The 23,026-nt window shown below is 52.1% G+C and overlaps 1 protein-coding gene across 1 annotated transcript; it reads left to right on the plus strand.

The window, feature by feature from the left end:
- Positions 1–16,393: 16,393 nt before the first annotated feature.
- LOC119092865 (rab GTPase-activating protein 1-like) lies at positions 16,394–19,549 on the plus strand (the record flags this gene model as incomplete). Its single annotated transcript, XM_037215774.1, has 7 exons — positions 16,394–16,462; positions 16,599–16,789; positions 17,265–17,331; positions 17,399–17,449; positions 17,902–18,045; positions 18,693–18,881; positions 19,401–19,549. Coding segments are annotated over exons 1-7 (860 nt in total), but the record flags the coding sequence as incomplete, so codon positions are not given.
- Between the last annotated feature and the right edge of the window lie 3,477 nt (positions 19,550–23,026).

Here is a 23,026-nt window from a genome sequence, read left to right on the forward strand (position 1 = left end):
GTGAAAGGCCCACACCCTGGCAGCCAACAGGCGGATGTGCCTCCTGGGGAAGTGCTCCTCCAACCAGTCCAGGGAAGCGCGTGCCGTGCGCGGTGTAGCTCGCCTGCTGGAGCGGCTCATCACCCAGACCGACCCCGTGAAGTCGCCCCAAGACCGCCCAAAAAGATATCAGAGCAGCAACGCCAAAGGTGCTGACAGAATTTTCGTTTCCGTCTTCAAAGAAGCGTAATCTGTGGCCATGATTTGGCGAATGTCAGACCTCTGATCACTGCCGTTGCTCTAGATACTATTTTACCACTGAGTGACGATTTCAACGTCACCAATCTAGATTGGCGACAGATGCACTTGTCATTGTTGGGCGAAATGGGAAATCACTTTATCTGTTACCTTGTACAAAAATGTGACGAGTAACGACATCCTAACCTCTTCTTCGACCCGGACGTGGCGTCCCGCAAGCCATCTCTCAAGAGCACGTCTTTCAAAGCATTTAATTTTTAAATCTAATCCGAACGTTTGAATGAATGGATTTATGCGATCAGAGCTCACGCTAAGCATTTCCCAATGTCTCCGCGTGTGGGGTGGTGAGACGACTGTCAGGAGCACAACATTCAAAAGGTTGCAAATTGTGCATCCAGAAATGTTTTTGGAACTCGGCCAAATGGGCATCATACAAGGGAGCGTCCAAACCTTAAATTACGAGTAGAGGGGAAGGGATTTCGGTGGAGCGTAACCGAAGCGTAACAAGGACGAAAGGTGGGGCTTCAACGGCATAACGACTCGAGGGTGGCCATAACGAGAACGCCGCTCAAGTGTCGATGCAAATCACGCTGAAGTAGTCTTAAACGTTCAGAAACCCGTCCGCAGGCTACCATTGGCTTCCACTCGTGGTAAGCAAGACACCCGTCCCCGTCCAGCACTACTAGCTCAATTAGGGGCCAAACGTACGTAACCTAATAGCGACGTGATGCTCAATAACGCAAGCAAGGAAAGTTTTGTTTTCGCTCAGCAGCAGCCAGTGCACAATCCGGGGGGGGGGGGGGGCGTTGATAAATGGTGCAAACCATGACGTAGTTTTCTTACAGGCTCTCAGCTTGATTTTTAATTCGCTGGGCTGGTCTACGTCACATAATTTGGTGGCACAGAGACGCCCAACAAGTGGCTTCCGTACTCTAGTCACTGCTCGCAAATCATTACGTGTCACTGCCCCAGTGAAACGCTCCGGCATCCTCCGGACCGCGCCTACCCATGTGCTGACTGCACAGAACCAAGAGCTTCTCTTCGAGCCGCGCGTCACTGCTGCGGTGCCGGCCGCCTCGGGCCACTCCGTGGCTCAGACAGCAGGCGCCCGCGACCCAGCGTTCCTTAATATGATTGCCGAAAGATATACACCGCGCGGGCTGATACGCGGGGATTCGTTCGTCTGTGACTTTGAGTCGTGGGTGTTAACTTGTGATGCAGTGCGGTCATTCGCAGGATATCTTTAGGCTCTTCTGGAGGTTTTGTCCGGGTCATGGCAGTGATCGTAAGCCGAAAGTGCTGCTTTCTTTCGTATGTATGCTCACTACCATGCGTCCAATTTTGCCGTCTTACTTGATGTCTTCCGACAGAAGCCGTAACTTCATGAATGTAGTGACAACGGGTCAGTGTGCCATGGCCCCTTCTTTTCAGGATGGCCAGTAATATTGACTATCGCCCTTAGTTTTTCAGATTTAAGCCACATTCGGCTTACTTTTACATTATCTTCAACATGCATGACGATTTCCTTAGTTTCCCAACCATCTTCCTCAAATGCAGTGGCCATAACTGCTCCAGTGATAAATAGCCGCATCTTATCCTATCATGTACGGTGAACGGAGACATTTAGGGGCCAAACCCGAGGTTCCCCGGACCAAAGGCTCCGTTCTGTCGTTTTAGGTAGCCTTGGTTCTTCTGCGTGGCCGCTTACACTCTTCTCACCATATGTTCATGGAGTTCAATTATGTATGATGCATTCCTCTAAGGCCTTCAGATCGACCCGAGTGTCAGATCACCGTGTCACCAGAATGGCAGCCGGAATGCATCTCGCGCTGGGACAGCAATGACCCGCAAGACCTAGACCGGCAATGATAAAGTGCTCCCTGGTGTTTCCACTCACGGGGCCCCTTGCCCCCCAAAGCGTACGGGTTCTCGGGAAGCGTTGAATGAAGTGGATCTCAATGAGATCAAAAAAGGTTGGAAATGCCTGCCCACGTTCGCCAGAGAACGTCTTTTTATTTGCAGAATCGGCCAGCGGGACAACTAACCGAACCTGCGCGCTCGCAATTCAGGAGCCTAACCCTGCGCGCTCGCAATCTCAGGAGCAAGGACCAGGGACACCTAACCTAACCCTGCGCGCTCGCAATCTCAGGAGCAAGAACCAGCGGGACAACATCCTAACCCTGCGCGCTCGCAATCTCAGGGGCAAGGACCAGCGGGACAACTAGCCTAACCCTGCGCGGCTCGCAAATCTCAGAAGCAAGACCAGCGGACACCTAACCATAACCCTGGCGCGCTCGCAATCTCAGGAGCAAGAACCAGCGGGACAACTAACCTAACCCTGCGCGCTCGCAATCTCAGGAGCAAAGAACCAGCGGGACAACTAACCTAACCCTGCGCGCTCGCAATCTCAGGAGGCAATAACCAGCGGACAAACTAACCTAACCCTGCGCGCTCGCAATCTCAGGAGCAAGGACCAGCGGGACAACTAGCCTAACCCTGCGCGCTCGCAATCTCAGGAGCAAGAACCAGCGGGACAACTAACCTAAACCTGCGCGCTCGCAATCTCAGGAGAAAGGACCAGCGGGACAACTAACCTAACCCTGCGCGCTTCGCAATCTCAGGAGCAAGGACCCAGCGGGACAACTAACCTAACCCTGCGCGCTCGCAATCTCAGGAGCAAGGACCAGCGGGACAACTAACCTAACCCTGCGCGCTCGCATCTCAGGAGCAAGGACCAGCGGGACAACTAACCTAACCCTGCGCGCTCGCAATCTCAGGAGCAAGGAACCAGCGGGACAACTAACCTAACCCTGCGCGCTCGCAATCTCAGGAGCAAGAAACCAGCGGGACAACTAAACCTAACCCGGCGCCTGCCTCGTCAATCCAGGAGCAAGAACCAGCGGGACAACTAACCTAACCCTGCGCGCTCCGCATCTCAGGAGCAAGAGCCAGCGCTGGCCGGGGGTTGCAAACTCGTAACACCGAACGGCGTTGTCCGCTGTAAGTAACACCGGGCGTCGGGTGCCTTGCGCGCGAGAACGACTGTCGTGAAATAATGTTTTTCAGAGTAACTCAAAATGAATTCGACCTTTTCGTGGATTAGCTGGGGCGTAGTTTCGTTCACAATTTACTGTGTCCCTCTGGTCAAATTGACACTTACAGCGACACGAAGAATATATATCTTATATTTTAATCTTCCGATGTTACCAACTGGTTCGAGACCAACTTCGCGGTACTGTAACGGTTAATCGGCCCTTTTCATCGATCTAAAAACCAAACAGGTGAAATAGACGCTAGGAATATTTTCTAAACGTACGAACTGATGTCCTAAAGCGTTCAAAGGCGGTTTGTTCTTTCATATACGTCATTTTTCCGCCCGGCCAATGGAGACGCAGCGCCGGGCGTCGAGGATGTTGATGCTGAGATTTGCGAGCGCGCAATTTTCAAGACCATGCGCATAATTTTTCTCAGTAATCGATTCTGACCGCTATGTTGAACATTCAGGACTAATATGGGTTAGCCATGCCAACACAAATTATGGGCTCCATTTTCGATCTACAGTCTACGTTTCAGAGGCCCTCAATATCTCTGAGGGACGCATACAAATCTGTCAAAGCTTTTGAGTTCTATCGGTTTACAAAGAGTTCACTGAACCATTGCCAAAGTGGAGAGCGCCGGAGATTTATTCCATGGAGTTGTTCAACGATTGTACACAGGTGAGCTACATCCGGCGATTTTCGGGGAGGGGGGGGGGGGTCATCGTCAGGGGGCCTTTGTCAACCCGGTGCCCCACCCCCTTAGCAAGGTTCTGGATACGCCTCACACTATACACAAAAGCAGAACAAGTCGGCTACGCTGAATGAGTGGCAAAGGAATGTCCGGTGGACCAATTCATACCCGACGAGGGCAGTTTTCCGAACGCTTATTTTCCGCTGCGGTGCAGTATAAGTGAAGATCATTTGTAAATAGATACCACAGCAGGTGTCCAGTATACGCTTTACACACCAATAAAAGGTGATACTGATCCATAAACACGCAGCAAAACCATCCCACGATCAGTTCGCGGTCCGTCATGCGGGGACAGCCGGGCCAAGGCAGTAGCCGCCGACGGCGGACGGGAGCAGTGCTTAGATGGGGGACATCTGAAAGAATGGCCTTCATTCTGTTACCCGGTGTTTACAGTAGAAACTCCGATTTGACGGTTTTATCGAAAAGTTTTTGGCGCTTCACATTTGAGGCTTCCGAATCTCTGCTCCGACCAATATTATCCCTTGAAAAGTAACCGGCGAAATCTAGGCGCATGAAAATTCTGGCGTACTGCGGGCCACTGACTTGCATTCAGAATTCTGGCCAGCTTCTGCCCAGGTCGTATTTTTGCATCCACCCAGTGGAGGCAGATGCCTCCCCAATGACCCAAAACGCGTACCCGCTTGTGGAATTTCAGTACATACCCACGGCCACCGCACTTCCGGGCCGGGTCGGATGTGCCCCCCCCCCCCCCCCCCCCGGCACACAGAGGACACCGGCCGGCCGGAGGTGGTCCATGGTGACCTGGAAGTATACCCTGAGCATAGTGAATCAGTATGCCCTGAGCTTAGCCCTCTTCCCCACTTCTTAAAACGTTTCTTCGCCTGATATGCGTAAACTGACTTACTATATATATGTATACATATATGCGTACATGTAAAGTTACGAAATGGATAAAGCGGTCAAGGGTTGCTACAACTGGAGGGGGGATCTTGGCGTCAATTACCATCATAGTGAAACACAAACACATGCAAACGTGTCGCCAAAGCTGCCATACTGTTAAGTTATCCGGTGCCTTATTAATGCCGGGAAATGGTCTCTGATTGGTGATACCAGTGGCATCACTACAAACGGCTGAAATTCTGCCGACTTATTGTAGAATTGCCCACTTCATGCATAGGGTACGGTACATGACAAAGACATCCTTTACGTGCAGTGCCTGAACAATTTCTAATGCCATTAAACAACATTCAATACCATGCACCAATCATTTTGCTAAAGTTGAACGTTGTACCTAAAAACTATTTCATACTTGTGACCAAACGAATATGTACACGAACATAGATAAAAATTACTTAAATTCTGGAAACACTACGAACAATTTATACTACAATTCCGCACAATGACCACGTGTACAACCAGTCCATATCACTTCATCTAATCTCTGGTAACAAACTAACGCGGACGGTTTACCCTGCATGAAAGAGTAAGTAAATAGACACAGTGACAACATTAACACCTCGTACGTGAAAAGTTTATCCGGCATGCGCAAAAGCGGAAAAACAACGACAGGAACGACGAACAGGAAAGATCGGAAGATCATTAATGCGGTGTATGGAGCCGTCCTTGGCCACTGGAGGGGGTCGAGCACATCGACTGCGTGCGGCCACGCAGCCGTCCCTGATCAGCGGAGGGTGTCGAGCACATCGACTGCGTGCGGCCATGCGGCCGTCCCTGATCAGCAGACGGGATCGAGCACATCGACTGCGTGCGGTCACGCAGCCGTTCCTGATCAGCGGAGGGGATAAAGCACATCGACTGCGTGCGGCCACGCAGCCGTCCCTGATCAGCGGAGGGATCGAGCACATCGACTGCGCACGGTCACGCAGCCGTCCCTGATCAGCGGAGGGGGTCGAGCACATCAACTGCGTGCGGGCACGCAGCCGTCCCTGATCAGCGGAGGGGGTCGAGTACATCGACTGCGTGCGGCCACGTAGCCGTCCCTGGTGAGCACCGACGCCCCGGCTATGACCCCCAGCCTCCAGCCGGCACCGAGCTGCGCCACCGGACATCCCTCCTACCACGGGGTCAGACCTTCCGATCCGACGCCTGCCGAGGACCAGCGAGCCCACCCACGGCCACCACACTTCCAGGCCGGCCCGGCCGTCCCTCTCCCGACACACAGAGGACCACCGACCGTCCGAAGGTGGTCCATGGCGGCGGCGCGGCGGTGCCGGCGGGCGGTGGCGACACGTCCGTCCCACTGCGACGTCGCTGGGCCGGCCTGACCGGCGCACAGGTGGCCGGGCGGCGTTTACAGTTCACACCTGCGCCGGGCAGCTGGCCGCCCCGCCCCCGGGCCGGACCACAGCACTGCGAGTACGACCCCGTTCCGGCGCGGCACGGGCACCGCGCTCTGACCGCAGCGCAGGCCCGGCTCTACGCCGGGCCTCACGGGTGCTGCCGGCCCACGGCCGGCGGGGCCACTCCAGTTGGCCTGGGTCCGTCCGCGTCCTGGCCCTGGTTTAACCGGTCTGGTCTTCCGCGTGCGTCCCACTGGCCCTGACTTACCTCGGACCACAGCATCGCTGACAGCAGACCGGTCAGAAACGCCAATGGGGGGGAGGGGGGGGAGGGGGGGAGGGTCCCACAACATCTTTTTTTGACAACGTGTGCTCTGTGCATAACGAGTGACACTTCAAACCAAAGTCCCAGGAGCGCCACTGTCCAGTGCTGTCAAAACCAGCCAACAGCCCTCTGTGACACGGTGCGACCAGGTATGCTGTCCTAAATCATACCATATCAACTGAGTACCTGAGGTCCTACAATATCTGATTTAATCAGCATGCTCCTTCCATTTCAATGCGACTGGGGCAGGCCAAATACTTCCACAAACCTTACCACCAGACATCCCGTGCCAGGCAGCCACATGTACTCAACATGTTTCTTCCATTTCAATGTGACTGGGCCAGGTCAAGTACTCCCACAATTGTTATCATAAGACGTCCTCCGCCAGACAGCCACAGACAGCCAAGGCGGGTCAGGAAGTTGCGGGCGTGCATGGGCAGTGACAGCTGATGTCTGCGCGCGAGGTCTGGAAGAACTCAGGTACGCAGTGCACTGGTCTACCCAACTCGAAATCTAGGTTTGTTTTTGCCCTTGCCCGCCCTGGCACCCCAGCCAGTTGGAGCCCCTGCCTTCATATTCACCTATCGGTGGTGGGGTGGCTTCTGGCTCGAATCACTTTGCCCGCGCGCTATTTGTCCCTGACTGGGATGGCCGGTGGCTGGTGGCAGCGGCCGCGCCACAGGCCTGGTGACGTGACGTGACGAGGGTATGACAGACCATGGTAAGGCTTTCAGTACATTAACCTTTGGCAGAAAAACATATGCCAATGACCTGAGCAATCAGGTGATGACAGTCAGGGCTCATGCATCTAATATGCTTAGCATGGGCTCTGATCCTTTGAGTCCATCAAATCAAATGTTCAGACTTAATTCAAAGGCACACAAGATTGCTGTGCTTCATCATGCAACAAAAGGGGGCATCAGAAAGGCTGATGTCCCATACAGCTCAGTGATTGGTGACAAATGCTTTAAAATATTGCATACTGACCCATTGCAGGGTGGCAATATTTGGTCACTTGCATGGAAGGCAAGTTGATGCTTATTATCCTCTCACATCTCTAGCTCAGGGTTCACTGCCTGTTGCTCATTCCCACACTCAGGATATGCCAATTAGCACTGAACCCAATGGTAAGTCAACCCAGCATTCATGTGCCTCCTGCTTGGCCTGGCTGGCCATTTAGCCTGGCTGGTCAAATGTCAGGGTTCAGCAGAGTTAAAGAGGAACAGACCACTGAAAGATGGTTAGGAGGCTACTGTGGAGCCAGAAGTCTGGAGTATGCAACTGTGTATCTCCTGCATCCCCAGATCAACGCAATTTGCAATGCTGACCCAATTAATCATTTTGGCAACCCCATCCTGAGAAAGCAGACCCAACATTCAGACAGCAAAAGGAGATCAGACAACACATGCAACACATAGCTGAGGACCACCAGAAGCAGAGCCTCGATACCTTGACAGCTGAGCTTTGGCGGCAGCACAGGTGAGCTCCAGTCCAAACAGTGTTATGAGGTGACCACAGATTCAAACATCAACTCTGATGGTTGGAGACTTAAGGTGTAGCTGTCAGTGTAAGATGGAACTGGAAAACATCAGGTAGAATTAACAGACCAAACAATAAAGCCAGACAATGGACACTATGAGCTGCAATGGCTGGTGCCACCAGTGCTGACCAAAATGTCTAAGATACCCAGATTGTTGCCTGTAGAGTGGATTGTGAGAGGCAAAAAACTGTCATGCCTATATGGAAAATTCAAGACTCAAGCAACATCCATATCATTACCTGCATGTGTACATCTGCATTCAAATTATCTTTCAAATGATGAAGGGGCTTATGATGCTCAAAAAGTTAAATTGTTATCAATGTGGAGTCAGCCTCATAAAGTGAATTGGTTGCATACAATATGAACCAAAAAAGACCTCTTATCAAATTATTCCCTTATAGCATGTGTTATCAAGGATACCAGCATGACCTTCTTTCATTAACACCCACAGACTGTGAGCACATGCCCATCACTTCTAGGAGATATTTGAGAGGCCAATGGCAATTTTGCTCATCTAAAATGAAATTTTTGTGGTTCCAAATCCCTCCCAAGCATACCAAGGGGCTTTGAGATGCCCCTCTGGCCTCTGAGTAATGGTTTACCAATTCCAAAAAGTAGCTTTGATCAGATACTTTTGGTCCAGTGGCTAAATGAAAACATTGGGGACCGCTGTTTGGCTGCTCAAAGCACGGTTCTTCTAAATAAAGCACAAGGATTCAGCTCAAAGTATGTCTCATCAAGGCTTGCAAACTGGGCTGTTTTGAGCAGGGAAAAATACACCATTTAAAGTCCAGACCAGGCGCCCGTAAGTCGCGCCCTACTCGCAACCGTTAAGATGTGCTGCCTCGGCCCTGGATGGTACAGGGACGATGCCTCTTTCTCTGGCTAAGTTCTATCTCATGTCAATTACCTCCACACCATGTCTTTCACATTTACTAACAATGCGAACACATGCACTACTACAAATGCCCGGCCGCCACACGTTGTCGTGGGTTCAGTAATCCCATTTACCCCCAACCACTAACGCGCGCCGGCCACGGTGTAAATATTGACATATGGGAACTTAGCAGCATGCACTTCTGCTAGACCGCGTTTTGGCAGTCTTGTTCCAAATCGTCGTCTGTTGGTATACAATAGCTATATTTGCCAGAATTACCGTCATTCTATTGGGCTACAGTTGCACACACAAAATATGATTGGATATTTGGCAAAACAAATTCACTGAGCCGCTATTGCGAACACAACCCCGTAAGATGCCCTTAGTATGACGCAAATCTTTTGATTGTAGTTTGTGTCCATACCCTGGTTTTGCTACCATTATAATATATTGGATATACTTTTATCTAAAAATATTTTGAAGCGTCATAAACTAACTTGTATGGCATGAGTAAACCAAAACATGCAAAATAAGGCGTTATTACCGTATGACGTAATCAAAACTAGATCGATACATGACTGCACTAATGCATCATTGTCAAACGTGTATAATCTGGCGCAGGACCTGCAATTGTAAACAGATCTTGTAGTGGGGTGGTGTGTAGTTATGTGGGAGGCCATTAAGGGAGCGGTACGGCGCCTATCGTTTTTATGCATGCAGTTGGTTAGCCGTAGACATTCTGTCTGGTTTGTGTGAACATCTTCTCTTAGGTTTGTGCACGTGGACGATGATGTGCTGCTGTCCAGTAGCGCGTCATGCATATATGAATTCAATCCCAGTTGATGGGTGCCGTTTATGCTCTAATACGACTTGCATGATTTGTTAACTTGTGACATTTGTCCATTACCACCATTAATGCGGTCAAAATGTGAAAGGTCCCAAGGTGCAATTACATCCTGTACATGTATCAGTGATTAGCTGACCTATTGCGTAATATTTGCCCTGATGCTAGGATATCCCCAATGTTGTGTTCTTTTTCCAACCACATTTACGCATTACTCTTGACATGACAATTTTGATTTTGTAATTGGTGGCAGTAAGCATGACAGCAACATTATGCAAAATGCAATGTCACACAGTAAGTATTGCAGTTGTGTCATGTTATGAAAGACATTGCCACATCTAAGAAGACATCTTCCATGAAAACATTGGAGTTCACCATTGCACAACATTGATGTCATGTGTCAAGAAGTTAGATTTCTGGTGGACATTTTAAATATAGAACATGTGTATTTAGCTGGAAACTGGTATGAACAACCACTGCCACCACTTCAAGCCCATGTGCAATATGCACTGTCATGTGATGCATGCCTGCCACATAAAATTTGCTTATGGTATTGTGTATGCCTGCCTCCTTATTCAAGGGATCAAATATAAGTGTGTTTATAAAATATCAGCATATGTTTTTCTCTGACTAGTATCTGACACAATTTAACTGGACTTCGCTCAGCATGTCGTGGCCTAGCCCCGCCCTGTCCAGGCGCACTGAGCCTTTCAAGGTCTTGGTGAGTATCAGACCACCTGTTACTCCCTTGCAGGAGTTATCAGTGTCATTTTTGGTTGTAGCTTTAACTGCATCAATTTGCTATAAAGATAAGGCAGAAGTATTAGCCATATTTCTCAGAAAAATCAGGGGAATGGAGATATAGTTTGGTTGATATTTCAGCAACATATTTTCACCAAAACAATAGCAAAACCAATTTGGAATGAATCTTCTGCTATTGCTTTCATAAAGGCATGTTGCTGAAATATCAACCCAACTATGTCTGGTGTCAACTATGTCTATCACTTTCCTGGTTTTGGTCTTGGGAATAAGGCTAATGTTGCTGTTTTATCTATGTGAACAATGTTCTTTGCTTATGCACTAAACAACTTATGCAATTTGTTATGAAAATGATTTTCCATCATAATTTCAGAATCTTAACCACAAAGAGATAACAGTGCCTAGCATACCAAGAGTAAATTCACAACCTTTTGTTTTAATCACACAGGCTGGCCACACAAGTTGTTAACCAATCAACAGCCAAAATTTTGATTTTCCTAGCTAGTTCTGAGTCATGGTATTTCAGTTGGTTGAAACCAGTTGTTGCAAATTTCTTATTCCTCTAGTTTAGCATGTAATGATCAGAAATGCAGGAATTATTTCAGCTCTAATGTGTGAGAAGTGTGAACAATCACACATGGAATGCAGTTAGGTTTGCTGCACACCAAGAAGTGCTCTATGCCCCCTTCCCTGAATTTCCATCATTGCATCCAAGTTTTGCACTCAGGTGAGCAATCTAATCTGAATCCCACAGTTGTCTGCTAATTTTGTACAGCAACTTAAAAGGGAACCTTTAACCTCAGGGTCCAGGCTAAGAGTGACAGTGGCCAATGGGAGCTGAAATTGTAGTTAATGGCATTTTCCAAGGTGCTGACATAAAATGCATGTATGTATAGTATTATATGTCTGTCCTGATGGCTCAGCTGGTTAGAGTGCCTTCCTCCAGATTCACCCAACTGTGGTGGGGTGGGTTTGAGTCTCTTAAGGTATTCTCTTTTTGCCCTTGACAGATATGGCATGCAGCTGTGGGCAGCAGCCATGATAAATGTCAGATGACTCAGATGATGTTGGAAGGCAGGGCCGGCCATGCCACACATTGCAGCGCATTAAGCTTTCTCCACCAAATTCTGATGTTGACCTGCATGATCTGATGGTAGTCTAAATTGATGATCAGATGGTAGGAGGCAGGGCTCACACAACAAGCACTGCTTAGCATGAGCTCTGATCCCATAAATCCATCCATGGAAAATATTTGGATTAAATCTTGAGAATGTATTATCAGCAATGTGGAGATGCTGGGCAATGGAAAGGTTTGTGTTGTGAGGTTGAAACCTTTAGGCATGCCAGAGCTATGCTACATTGTCTCATTACATCATATTTTGCACTTGTTTTAGTTGGTCAAACCCTTTCAGACCAGTTCCCATGCTTTGCACCATGCCTTTGAAGTGGGAAATGTTTCTGGATAAGGGCATGACAACAGTAGCTGTGGACGCCATGCATTTCACATAATTGAAGCATTATAACATCAAGCAGTGATGTAGTGGCCCAACAAGAAGACCAGATTCATCATTTATATTAAACACAGCTTAGGAAGATTAAGCTTTTTTTGCTGGGGAATTTAATCTAGTGCTCAACACCATTTTTTTGTGCACACACAATACACAAGTTCAGTTGAATTCAGGCCCATACTGTGATTGGTAGCATTCCAGTCTCAGACACCAAGTCTATTTTTATTCCAAGGTAGGATTTTGTCCAAAATGGCACCTGACAGTAGGCCTTGCATAATTACACCTCAGCAAAATCAATGAAAGGAAGATCAGAAAATATGTCCAGTACCCTCTCAAAAATTGTGGCTTGTTACAGCTAAAGTAAAAATGTAGTATCCATTCATTCTTTAGTGTCATATGCAGTTAACCGTCATGGGCTTGATTTATTTCTGCAAATGCTTGATATTCCTTGTGTTGCAATCAACAACTGAGATAGCTGTGCTCAGTGTCCAGTGTTCACACCAAGCTGATGGCCATGCTTTTCATATTGTTAATACCCATGTTGGGGAATCAACCATGCAAGTAGTGTCCCATGAAGTATGTGCTGTGCACAACTCTCTGATGCAATGGTCATTCCAACTGTTGTTTTTTTCAGGAACAGTGACCTTGGATGCTTCCAGATGTCATCAATTGGCAATCAGGTAAGTGCTAACATATCATATACCACCCTGGAACAGACTCAGAATCATCTCAGCAAACTGTGTCGTGTAGACCGTAACGTATCAGCCGAAATCCCGACATAGACTGAAATCAATGGAAATTTAGTATTTTGTTGAATTCCAAGCCGATTTTACCAAAATGGTTCAAAATTGGGAGTCCGAAACGGTCCATTAAAAGTTTTAACGTCCATTAAAAATATTTCTCTGAAAATCTTTAGTTTGAACTTTAAATTTGCAATTTGGAATTGTAGTTAGAAAATTACTTGTCCAGAGTAATGACATTTTGTACTGCGAACTGAAACATATACGGATCACGTCCTGCCGCGACCTCAGCCGTTAGCTGATCTTGCGCTAGGTGCGTCAGTTCCACGTGTTTTTTCGACACAAAACTATTGTGAGTTGCCCGAAGAGTCGAGCGAATTTGCCCCCTGATTTTGTGGCTCCGTTTGTGAATCAGAAGCGTGTCACTTTGCGATTTCCTGAGGAATGAACTGGTAGTTAAAGATTTGTTCGCGATTTTTTGTGGCGCCAATTACGCTATATATTGTATTTGCCCTAGGTGGTTGTACTGAGATGATTTGGACCACGAGCTCTTGGCATATCCTTAGGAGGCAAGCGTCTTAACCTTCAGCTTGTATGATGCGGCAAAAAAGTCGCAAAAGTTGCAAGATGAGAGGAAGGTGCTTGCTGGGGGTGCTATAAATACCAAGGCAAATAGCTTTGAATTCTCATATACCATCGAAGTGCAGAACACTAGACAATACTCTCGGCAGCTTCACTGCCGAGAACATTGTCGTATCGACAGGATTATATCATATCAATAACGACCGGGAGCATTTTGGGTGGCACTGGGGACTGCGGTTGGGCCCACGAGATAACACCGTTTGTTTGTACACAAATTGAGCAGTAAACGTGCGGCACGGGAGTCCGTAACGATTTCAGCTGCTGGAATGCATTATTTAGGACACCTTTTATTTAGCTTCGATCGTCATGAAACCTTCGCTATTCGATATGAAATAGTTGCTTTCTTATCTCGGCTCCAAAAGTGGGGACCCTAGGTCACAGCGAAGCTGATCAATATCGCCACATTTCAAGATTGTTGCTTGAGTGTATCATTTAGTCTTTACCACCTGCTCAGCTGCTGAGACTGTATGGCGTACAGACAATAGATTTGTCAGATCCGACCGATCAAATCTCCACCAAAATAGCGACTAACTCAGGTCAGTGTGGTTTGTTTCGCCACGTTCCAAATATTTGCTTGCAGACAGCTCAGCTTGTGTGCTGTCCGCACGGATGATTTCTTAGAACTGAGTTGTCTGCAAGCAAGACTTTTGAAATTGGGCGAAGTTGGCGTCTTTGATTGGACCTAGGATCACCATTTTCGGAAGTGCTAGAGGGTCTCAACCATTAGGCATCGAATGGTGGATGGGCGCGGCGATCTGTCTGCATGGCGACCTGCGTTGTGTGGAGTTCTCCCGGTTCTCATTTTATGGTGGCCTCTTATTAGTTCACATGCGGTGTTCTTGGATATCAAACAAAATGTGAGTACGCGTCTTTTGTGCAGTCCTCCATTTGCATTTTATCATGTGGAATCACGGGATATGGAACGTCGTTTGGAACTCGTGTCAGTTTGCTGATTGTTTTCTCTCCTCGTTTGGTTTTCAAGCGTGTGCGCATGTGTTTTATCAGCTGACTGCTGCTCCGGCCACGTGATCAGGTGTCAGAGGATGTTTGTGTGGGCTGACCGCTGCTTCGGCCGCGTGGTCAGGCGTCAGAGGATATTTGTGTCGGCTGACCGCTGCTCCGGCCGCGTGGTCAGGCGTCAGAGGATGTTTGTGTGGGCCGTCTGCTGCTCCGGCCGCGTGATCAGGCGTCAGAGGATATTTGTGTCGGCTGACCGCTGCTCCGGCCGCGTGATCAGGCGTCAGAGGATGTTTGTGTCGGCTGTGGGCTCCGGCCGCGTGATCAGGCGTCAGAGGATGTTTGTGTGGGCTGATCGCTGCTCCGGCCGCGTGATCAGGTGTCGGAGGATGTTTGTGTCGGCTGTGGGCTCCGGCCGCGTGATCAGGCGTCAGAGGATGTTTGTGTGGGCTGATCGCTGCTCCGGCCGCGTGATCAGGTGTCGGAGGATGTTTGTGTCGGCTGTGGGCTCCGGCCGCGTGATCAGGCGTCAGAGGATGTTTGTGTCGGCTGACTGCTGCTCCGGCCGCGTGATCAGGTGTCGGAGGATGTTTGTGTCGGCTGTGGGCTCCGGCCGCGTGATCAGGCGTCAGAGGATGTTTGTGTGGGCTGATCGCTGCTTCGGCCGCGTGATCAGGTGTCGGAGGATGTTTGTGTCGGCTGTGGGCTCCGGCCGCGTGATCAGGCGTCAGAGGATGTTTGTGTGGGCTGATCGCTGCTTCGGCCGCGTGATCAGGTGTCGGAGGATGTTTGTGTCGGCTGTGGGCTCCGGCCGCGTGATCAGGCGTCAGAGGATGTTTGTGTGGGCTGACCGCTGCTTCGGCCGTGTGATCAGGCGTCAGAGGATGTTTGTGTGGGCTGTCCGCTGCTCCGGCCGCGTGATCAGGCGTCAGATGATATTTGTGTCGGCTGACCGGTGCTCCGGCCGCGTGGTCAGGCGTCAGAGGATATTTGTGTCGGCTGACAGCTGCTTTGGCCGCGTGGTCAGGCGTCAGAGAATGTTCGTGTCGGCTGACTGCTGCTCCGGCCGCGTGATCAGGCGTCAGAGGATGTTTGTGTCGGCTGACCGCTGCTCCCACCGCGTGATCAGGCGTCAGAGGATGTTTGTGTCGGCTGACCGCTGCTCCCACCGCGCGGTCAGGCGTCAGAGGATGTTTGTGTCGGCTGACCGCTGCTCCCACCGCGTGATCAGGCGTCAGAGGATGTTTGTGTCGGCTGACCGCTGCTCCCACCGCGCGGTCAGGCGTCAGAGGATGTTTGTGTCGGCTGACCGCTGCTCCCACCGCGCGGTCAGGCGTCAGAGGATGGCTGAGCCTGCCGGCGACTGGGACAGCACGGACGAGTTTGTGATCCTGACCGAGACGAGCGACGCCGACCCGCGGCTCAGCCTGCCCGGCGCCGGCGGACTGCCACAGCTCATGGACGACCTGCACGACTGCATTGCCGACGCCGAGGCCGTCGTGGCGTCCGACAGCGGCGCTGGCGGCGACGGCTGCCCGGCGCAGACCCCCGCCGCCGCCCCCGCCGCCCCCGCCGCCCCCGCCGCCCCCACCGCCCCCGCCACAGCCGGCCCCGCCACAACCGCCCTCGCCCCAGCTGCCACGGACGACGACGACAAGCCGAGTGATGGTACGACGGCGGCCGGCGCCTGCGGTCGCTAGGACCACAGCGACACGGGCTTGCATGGCCCTTCGCCTTGTGCTGTATTGTGGCGTAATGCACAGCATTGAGGATTTATATAGTGTGCTAACTCATGTGGTCCGCCTGCAATAGTGGGTCGATGCCGGTGTGGTGTCGATACATTAGCGGTATGGCATATGGTGTGGCAGGCGTGGCATATTGTACTAGGATCTATTAGGCGTGTCCATAGCAACCATGGCCGTACTGAATCCGGCTGGTATGCAGATGAAGGCTGGTCATGCGCCGGTCGTCGTGGCCGGCCCTGTGCGGTGTGCTCACACCACGGCCAGGCCCCGCTGCCGGGCCGGTGACGGCGCCGCGGCTCGCTGTGAGACGGGCGCGGCCAGTGACGCTGGCCGGTGCCGCTCCGGCAGCACTGACCGGCTCCAGCGCGTCCGAGGGCGCCGCCGACGCCGGCAACGACCACGCCATGTTCCACCGTGTGTTCTACCTGGGCGCGGCGTCCATCAACGCGCCGCGCAGCGAGCCCGAGATCCAGCGCAACATGGCCATCCTGAACGCGGAGGAGGCCGGCCGCCAGGCCATCCCCGTGTGCGTGGCCGTGCCCACCACGCCGCAGGGCTGCGTCGTGTGAGTGGCCGTCGTCCCGCGCGGCGTGTGGTGGCGGCGTGAGGCGCCTGCTATCAGTGTTGTTGTTTGTCGGGCTTCCCGGGCGGCCAGTGCTAATCGGTCAAGTCGCCTCGGTGCGTGGTGGCTGTTGGCCTGTTCGTGGCTTGAGTTGTGGGTCGCTCAGCTCTCAAAGTTTCCCAACCCCTCCCCCACCCCACTCGCATCCCGATTTTCCGCCAGTGCCCTGCGATTTTCGGAACGATGGTTTTGATTTTTGCGCTATAAAATTTAAAAACCGCTGGTTATGAAGACAAAGCTATTATCAGATATGCATGTTGAGCTCATGATTTATTCAGACGCAGGAGGCTTTTTCTTGACTTGTGTGCAAAATATGAGTTTGAAATACATCGCTTTCTAGCGCAAGAGCGTGATCAGCACGGCTATCTCAGTTGACCACCGCGTGCAGTGTTGACGTGCGAGGTCGGCGTGTCGGCAGGGTGTACGAGGAGGAGACGGAGACGGTGATGACCAGCTTCCCCGTCTACCGGATCCTGTTCTGCGCCGTGGGTCAGGCGGGCGGCCCCGAGGAGCAGTGCTTCGGCTTCACCTGCTCACGCGGCGACGCCGAAGAGACGGCCATCTTCCAGTTGTCACGTCTTCAAGTGCGCCGCCGCCCGTGCGGTGAGCTCCTGCGTCGGGCGGTGCGGCCGGCGGCGCCGGCCCCCGGAGCCGCCGGCCTCGGTCGCCGCCGCTCCTGCGCGCCAGGCTGGCCAAAGCGCTCCCAATGTCAACAGCTCGGTGCGGAGCTCCCGCCTGCAGCGTGGTGATATGATGTGGATTGTGTGTCCATGGCCGCGCCTTTCCTTCGATAAGCGGTAAACGTGTGATTGGATGGAACCGTATCTCTTTGTACAAGGGACGCCCCTTACCCCTACCTCATGGCTGTCGCGCTTGCATGTGGGACGCCGCAGCGTGCTGTATTTGGTCACCTCGCCCGCCCTCGGCAAGCCATGGACTGTGGTAGCATCACTCACGCCGCACAGGCGGCTTGCCGGCGGTGGGTGCGGCGCGCCAGCCGCAGGTATGCCTCCGCCGGACAGCGGGTTGACGCCGGGCCGCACTCGCGCCCCCAGTCCGGTCGGGTGTTGGGCTGCTTCGCGCGCGCCTTCAGGAAGCAGTCGGCGGAGGGGGCGGCTGAGGACGGCGTGGACGTGGCGCCGCGCACCTGTCGCTACGACTTCGAGCTGTCCGTTGAGATGCAGGAGGAGGACGCCAAGGTGAGCGCGCCGCCGGTCGCCGTCAGGGCAGAGGCGGCCCGGTGCGCCTCCCAGCGGGCGGGTGCCGCTCGGCGGGGTCGGGGGCACGCGGCGACGCAGGCAAGGCTCGGGACGCGCCCCCTGGCAGCCAGTGTCGTATATGTCAGCTTAAAGCGCATATTGTGAAGGAACAGCATGCGGATGCACGTATCTCTGCAGCCAGTTGCCTCTGGTTTTCAGAGGTACGGAGGTGATGTATTATTTCGGTGCCACGCCGTTGCAGTTATCATATATCTTTATTCCTGGTCAGGGGGTTTTGTGCCATCTGGTCGAAGCATCATGCCAAGATTCATGCTGTATTTCAGCATGTTTGTGAAAAGATGCCGCGTGGTAGGGAAGCCTTCAGCTTTGCCTCATGGCACCTGTGGATTTTTCTTCCATGCTTACGTAGTGGCGACTTTGACATGGAAAACATGTACGCTTGTGTTTTGTCTTTATAAATATTGTGATCTCGCCCTTATCCAGCTAATAAGAAACGTATTTAGACTTAAAACTTGTTTTGAGCAGATATAATATCCAGGTCAACATCCGATGCGCATCACAGACACAACCTCCCACCCCAGTCGGCCCCCTCGCAACGACGTCACGCCGGTCCTATCGGCGCTCAGGGCGTGTACGCGGCCATCCCGCGCGACAAGGGCGGCTTCAAGCTGCGCTGCAACACGCAGCGCAAGGTGCTGGTGTCGGTGCGGCAGACGAGCGACCTGCTGCCGCCGCTCACCGTCGAGCGCTGCTTCGGCCTGCTGGTGGCGCCCGGCAAGAACGTCAAACACGGCGACATGACGCTACTGGAGATGGTCAGTGGCGCCGGACGGGTCGCGGCGCGATGGCGATGTGGGCTGACCTGCTGCCGGGCAGGTACAGCGGCGTAAATTATGAGAAAATTGACTGATGAGGTGATGATTTATTGGATGAGATACAGGTATGCTGCTTGACTTGATGTGGTGGCTGGCACGTGTGCGTGTGCTTGATGACATCTTCATATTCTTCATCATCGTCGTCATTATCATCGTGGTTATCAACAGCACTGTTATTATTATTATTGTTATTAGAATGTTATTATTCTGACTTATTATTAGTATGATGAGTGTTATGATTATTTTACCTTTATTTTTATTGCTATTACCATTATTGTTATTACTATGAGCCGTATCAATAGTATTGCTATTTTTTATTATTATCACACTCATGGCCACCATCGTCTTCCGGCGGTGGGGACACTCATGTGTGTCCCTGTGCGCCTGGCTGACCGGTGCGAGCGTGTTGCCCGGCCCGACACGCTGGTGACCCGGCCCGGGCCGTGTCTGCTCCGCCAGCCCTCCATGGGCAGCGTGGTGGGTGATCGGCACTGCTACAGCGTGGTGGGCCTATGGGACGCAGGCGACCCGAACCTGACGCTGCTCAACCAGGAGACGCCCAAGGATCTGCCGCTCGTGATGTCGATCGGCCGTCGACCTGGTCATTGGTGGGTGATACATGCTGACCTCGGGTCAGGGTGGGTGTGGGCTGACCTGGTCATTGGTGGGTGACACATGCTGACCTCGGGTCAGGTGGGTGTGGGTGACCTGGTCATTGGTGGGTGACACATGCTGACCTCGGGTCAGGGTGGGTGTGGGTGACCTGGTCATTGGTGGGTGATACATGCTGACCTTGGGTCGGGGGTGGGTGTGGATAACCTGGTCATTGGTGGGCGATGCATGCTGACCTCGGGTCAGGGTGGGTGTGGGGTGACCTGGTCATTGGTGGGTGGTACATGCTGACCTCGGGTCAGGGTGGGTGTGAGTAACCTGGCCATTAGGGTATGATACATGCTGACCTCGGGTCAGGGTGGGTGTGGGTGACCTGGCCATTGGTGGGTGACACCTGCTGACCTGGGGCCAGGGTGGGTGTGGGTAACTTGGTCATTGGTGGTAGCACGGCATCATCCTAGTTCAGGATGGGTGTGGGCAACTTGGTCATTGGTGGTAGCACTGCACTGTCCTAGGTCAGGCTGGGTGTGTTTGTGCGTGGCACCATTATGGGAGAAGCACTAAACTGCCCTCTGTTGGTGGGTTTGTCAGCTGACCTGCACATTGCATGTGCGCCCCGACGGATCCCTGCGCCTGGCGTTGTGGGCCCCCTATATTCTGCTTGTCGATTCTACTTGGTAAATGTTGCATACATCAAGTGAGAACAAAGCAAACTGTGGAATGTTCATTGAGACTATTGGCTGTGCCATTAGTGGTATTGTTCACGCAACATTTCAGACAGTCACTTCCCCAGCCATCGTTTGGCGTTGGTTGGTTAGGTTCACTTGTTCGGTGCGAAGCCATGCGCGTGCGTCAGCCGGCCGATCCGGGCTTCTAGGCAGAATATCTGGTGGTCGCTCTCAGGGCCACAATGCTCGACCACGACCCGAGCGAGCGGTGAACCGAAGCGTCGTGTGAACAGCAACACCGCTGATCAGGACTGTAGTCCGAGCCTTCCTACAGGTGCTAACACATGTGAACGTTTGCGTGAAGCGGTGACTCAAAGATGTTATGTTGAGGCCCCAGCGATCAACATTTCACTTCGCCCCCCCCCCTCTCCCCGTGTGTGGGTGAGGGTTGATTCTGACAGCCGGCTCTGTTCTTTTCAGAGGGCATCCACGAGGCCGGTCAGGTTCCTCCTGGAGTCCCGGGTTCGGATCTACCCGCAGTCGGAGCGGTTTTGGTACTTCTCCACCAAAAAGCTTCTTCAGAAGTTCTCGCTGCTCGTTAAGAAGGCAAGCTTACGCCGTGGGGGGTGACGGTGACCAGTGCGTTGGAGTATCGTTCATATGAGGAAAACAGCGTACACGGACCACCGAAGTGTTTTTTGAAAGCATTGCGAGACCCTGGGTTCGTACCGTATCTGCGTCGGTTTAACTTACGATGGCGCTAGAAAGCTCCTGAGGCTGTGCTACATTACACGTGCAGCAGTGGACGTGATACTGGCGGCCACCCGTCGTGTGGCTTGTATGTCGGTGTTTGATGGGCACGGCGATCACGCGAGCGTTTATTCGAGACTCAAAAGGCGAATATTCCGCGTTGTTGTATTGTTTCATAAAGGTGACGGTGGTTGAGAAAACGGACGCACCATCGCTGCCACGCCTCTGACTTATCTCGCAGACTGGGGAGCAGCTGGAATTCGAGAGGCTGAGAACCTGGGCGAGATGGAGACATCCAGGAACATGCTGCTGCGCCTGAACCTGGCGAGCCTGCCCGGACTTGCGGGGCGGTCTCCAAGCGTCACCAGTCCGGGTCGCCTGGCCAGGAGGAGAGCGGTAGGTAAGTCGGCCGGGTCAGTAGGAGAGCGGTAAGTCGCCTGGCCAGGAGGAGAGCGGTAAGTCGCCTGGCCATGGACTGTATACGACGCACACGGTCCGTGGCCTGGCCAGGGGGAGAGCGGTGAGTGGTCTGGAGAGTGACTGTATACGACGTACGCGGTCCATGGTCGGCCCAGGAGGAGAGAGGGAAAAGTCGTCTGGCCATGGACTATACACGACGTACACGGTCCATGGTCGGTCACCAAGGGGAGTGGTACGTCGTCCAGTGTGCGGGGGTGGGGGGAGTGGGGAGTGATAAGCCGTCTGTTGCCCTGAAGCATTCATCGTGGTCAAATGAGCAATATCGGCTCTTCGTCCTCAAACTGTATAAGTAATTTGCTTAGGTGACGTGTGGGTAACAATCCTCGCAAATACAGCGTGATACGTGAACATTTCCCAGAGGAAGGACTGGGCCCCAATGCAAATGTAAACTCGGGTTGTGATTTGCGATAATTTTGGGTGGTTCAGGGAGGGCATCGATTTAAAAATCCACATATTTGCCACGCCCCTCGCCGAAACATTACGATATGCTTACCAGCTTGTTGCCATACATTTGGTAGCAAACACGCAAACGTTGCAGGCTAATCAGGGTGTGGCTGAGACGAATCCGGGGTAGCTGAAGTCATGCTCATGAGGAGTTAAAGCAGAGAAGGCATGCCACTAAACATAAAAGCCTGGCGAAGATTGAGACAAGCAAATTGAAAAAGCGTTGCCAACAAGATCGCTCTGTACCTAACTGAAATCCAGCCCGGATGCAAGTCCAAGTGCCAGGTGCAATTCGCCTTGAATGATCTTAGTCCAGTAATGCATAGTGTGGGTCTTTTCCATATGGAATGATTGTTCTGCAGTTGCTTATAACATCGCGTGATTAGGGTCGCATGGAAACGGCCAGTGTCATCATTTCGTTTCTAGAACGCCGCTGGGTTTGCATGTGGTTTAAATGCGCGAGGGCTACAAAAAGCGGAACAGAAGGAAGGGAGAGTCACGAATTTGTTCACCAGGCTGTAAACACCCCGGCTGTTTACCCCGGCCGGGGGAAGAGGCAGACAAGAGAGTATCATGAAGCAAACGCGATGAGACGAAGGCCCCGTTGTCGCCGTCTTCACTCGCTCGCCGTACAACTACGGTCAGATCAGTCAGTGATAACCATTAATTTGTGTGCTTAATGGGCACCAACTCAGGTCATCCGAAGATATAAAAGTATGCTAGAAAAAGTGTATACACACTAGAGATCATGCAGCATTTATATAACTGAGGCGAAATATCTTTCTGTCGAAAGTCGAAACAATGTGCAATCGTCCATACAGCAGTTTTCGACAGGTAATGTCGCCAGCTGTAGCGAACTGCAGAGCTCCCCTGTAACGATGTCGACCCTGGGGGGAAGGGGGGGGGGGGGGGCAATGGGAGCAGATGGACTCAGCGCGGTCCGCCATATTTGTACCCGCGGACTTCTGAGTGGAATTCCGGCTCGACGACCCGTACCTACACTTGGTGACTGAGGTTAGCAGCTTCGTAAAGCAAGCCGACTCTGCCCAGGGGTGACCAGTCTGACCCAGATGCTGTTTTGTCGCCGGATTTGGGCATTTCATTTTGCATTTGGAGAATATCAAAGTGTTG

The sequence above is a fragment of the Pollicipes pollicipes genome, unplaced genomic scaffold (assembly GCF_011947565.3).
Source record: "Pollicipes pollicipes isolate AB1234 unplaced genomic scaffold, Ppol_2.1 Scaffold_351;HRSCAF=394_pilon_pilon_pilon, whole genome shotgun sequence".
NCBI classification, from domain to species: domain Eukaryota; kingdom Metazoa; phylum Arthropoda; class Thecostraca; order Pollicipedomorpha; family Pollicipedidae; genus Pollicipes; species Pollicipes pollicipes.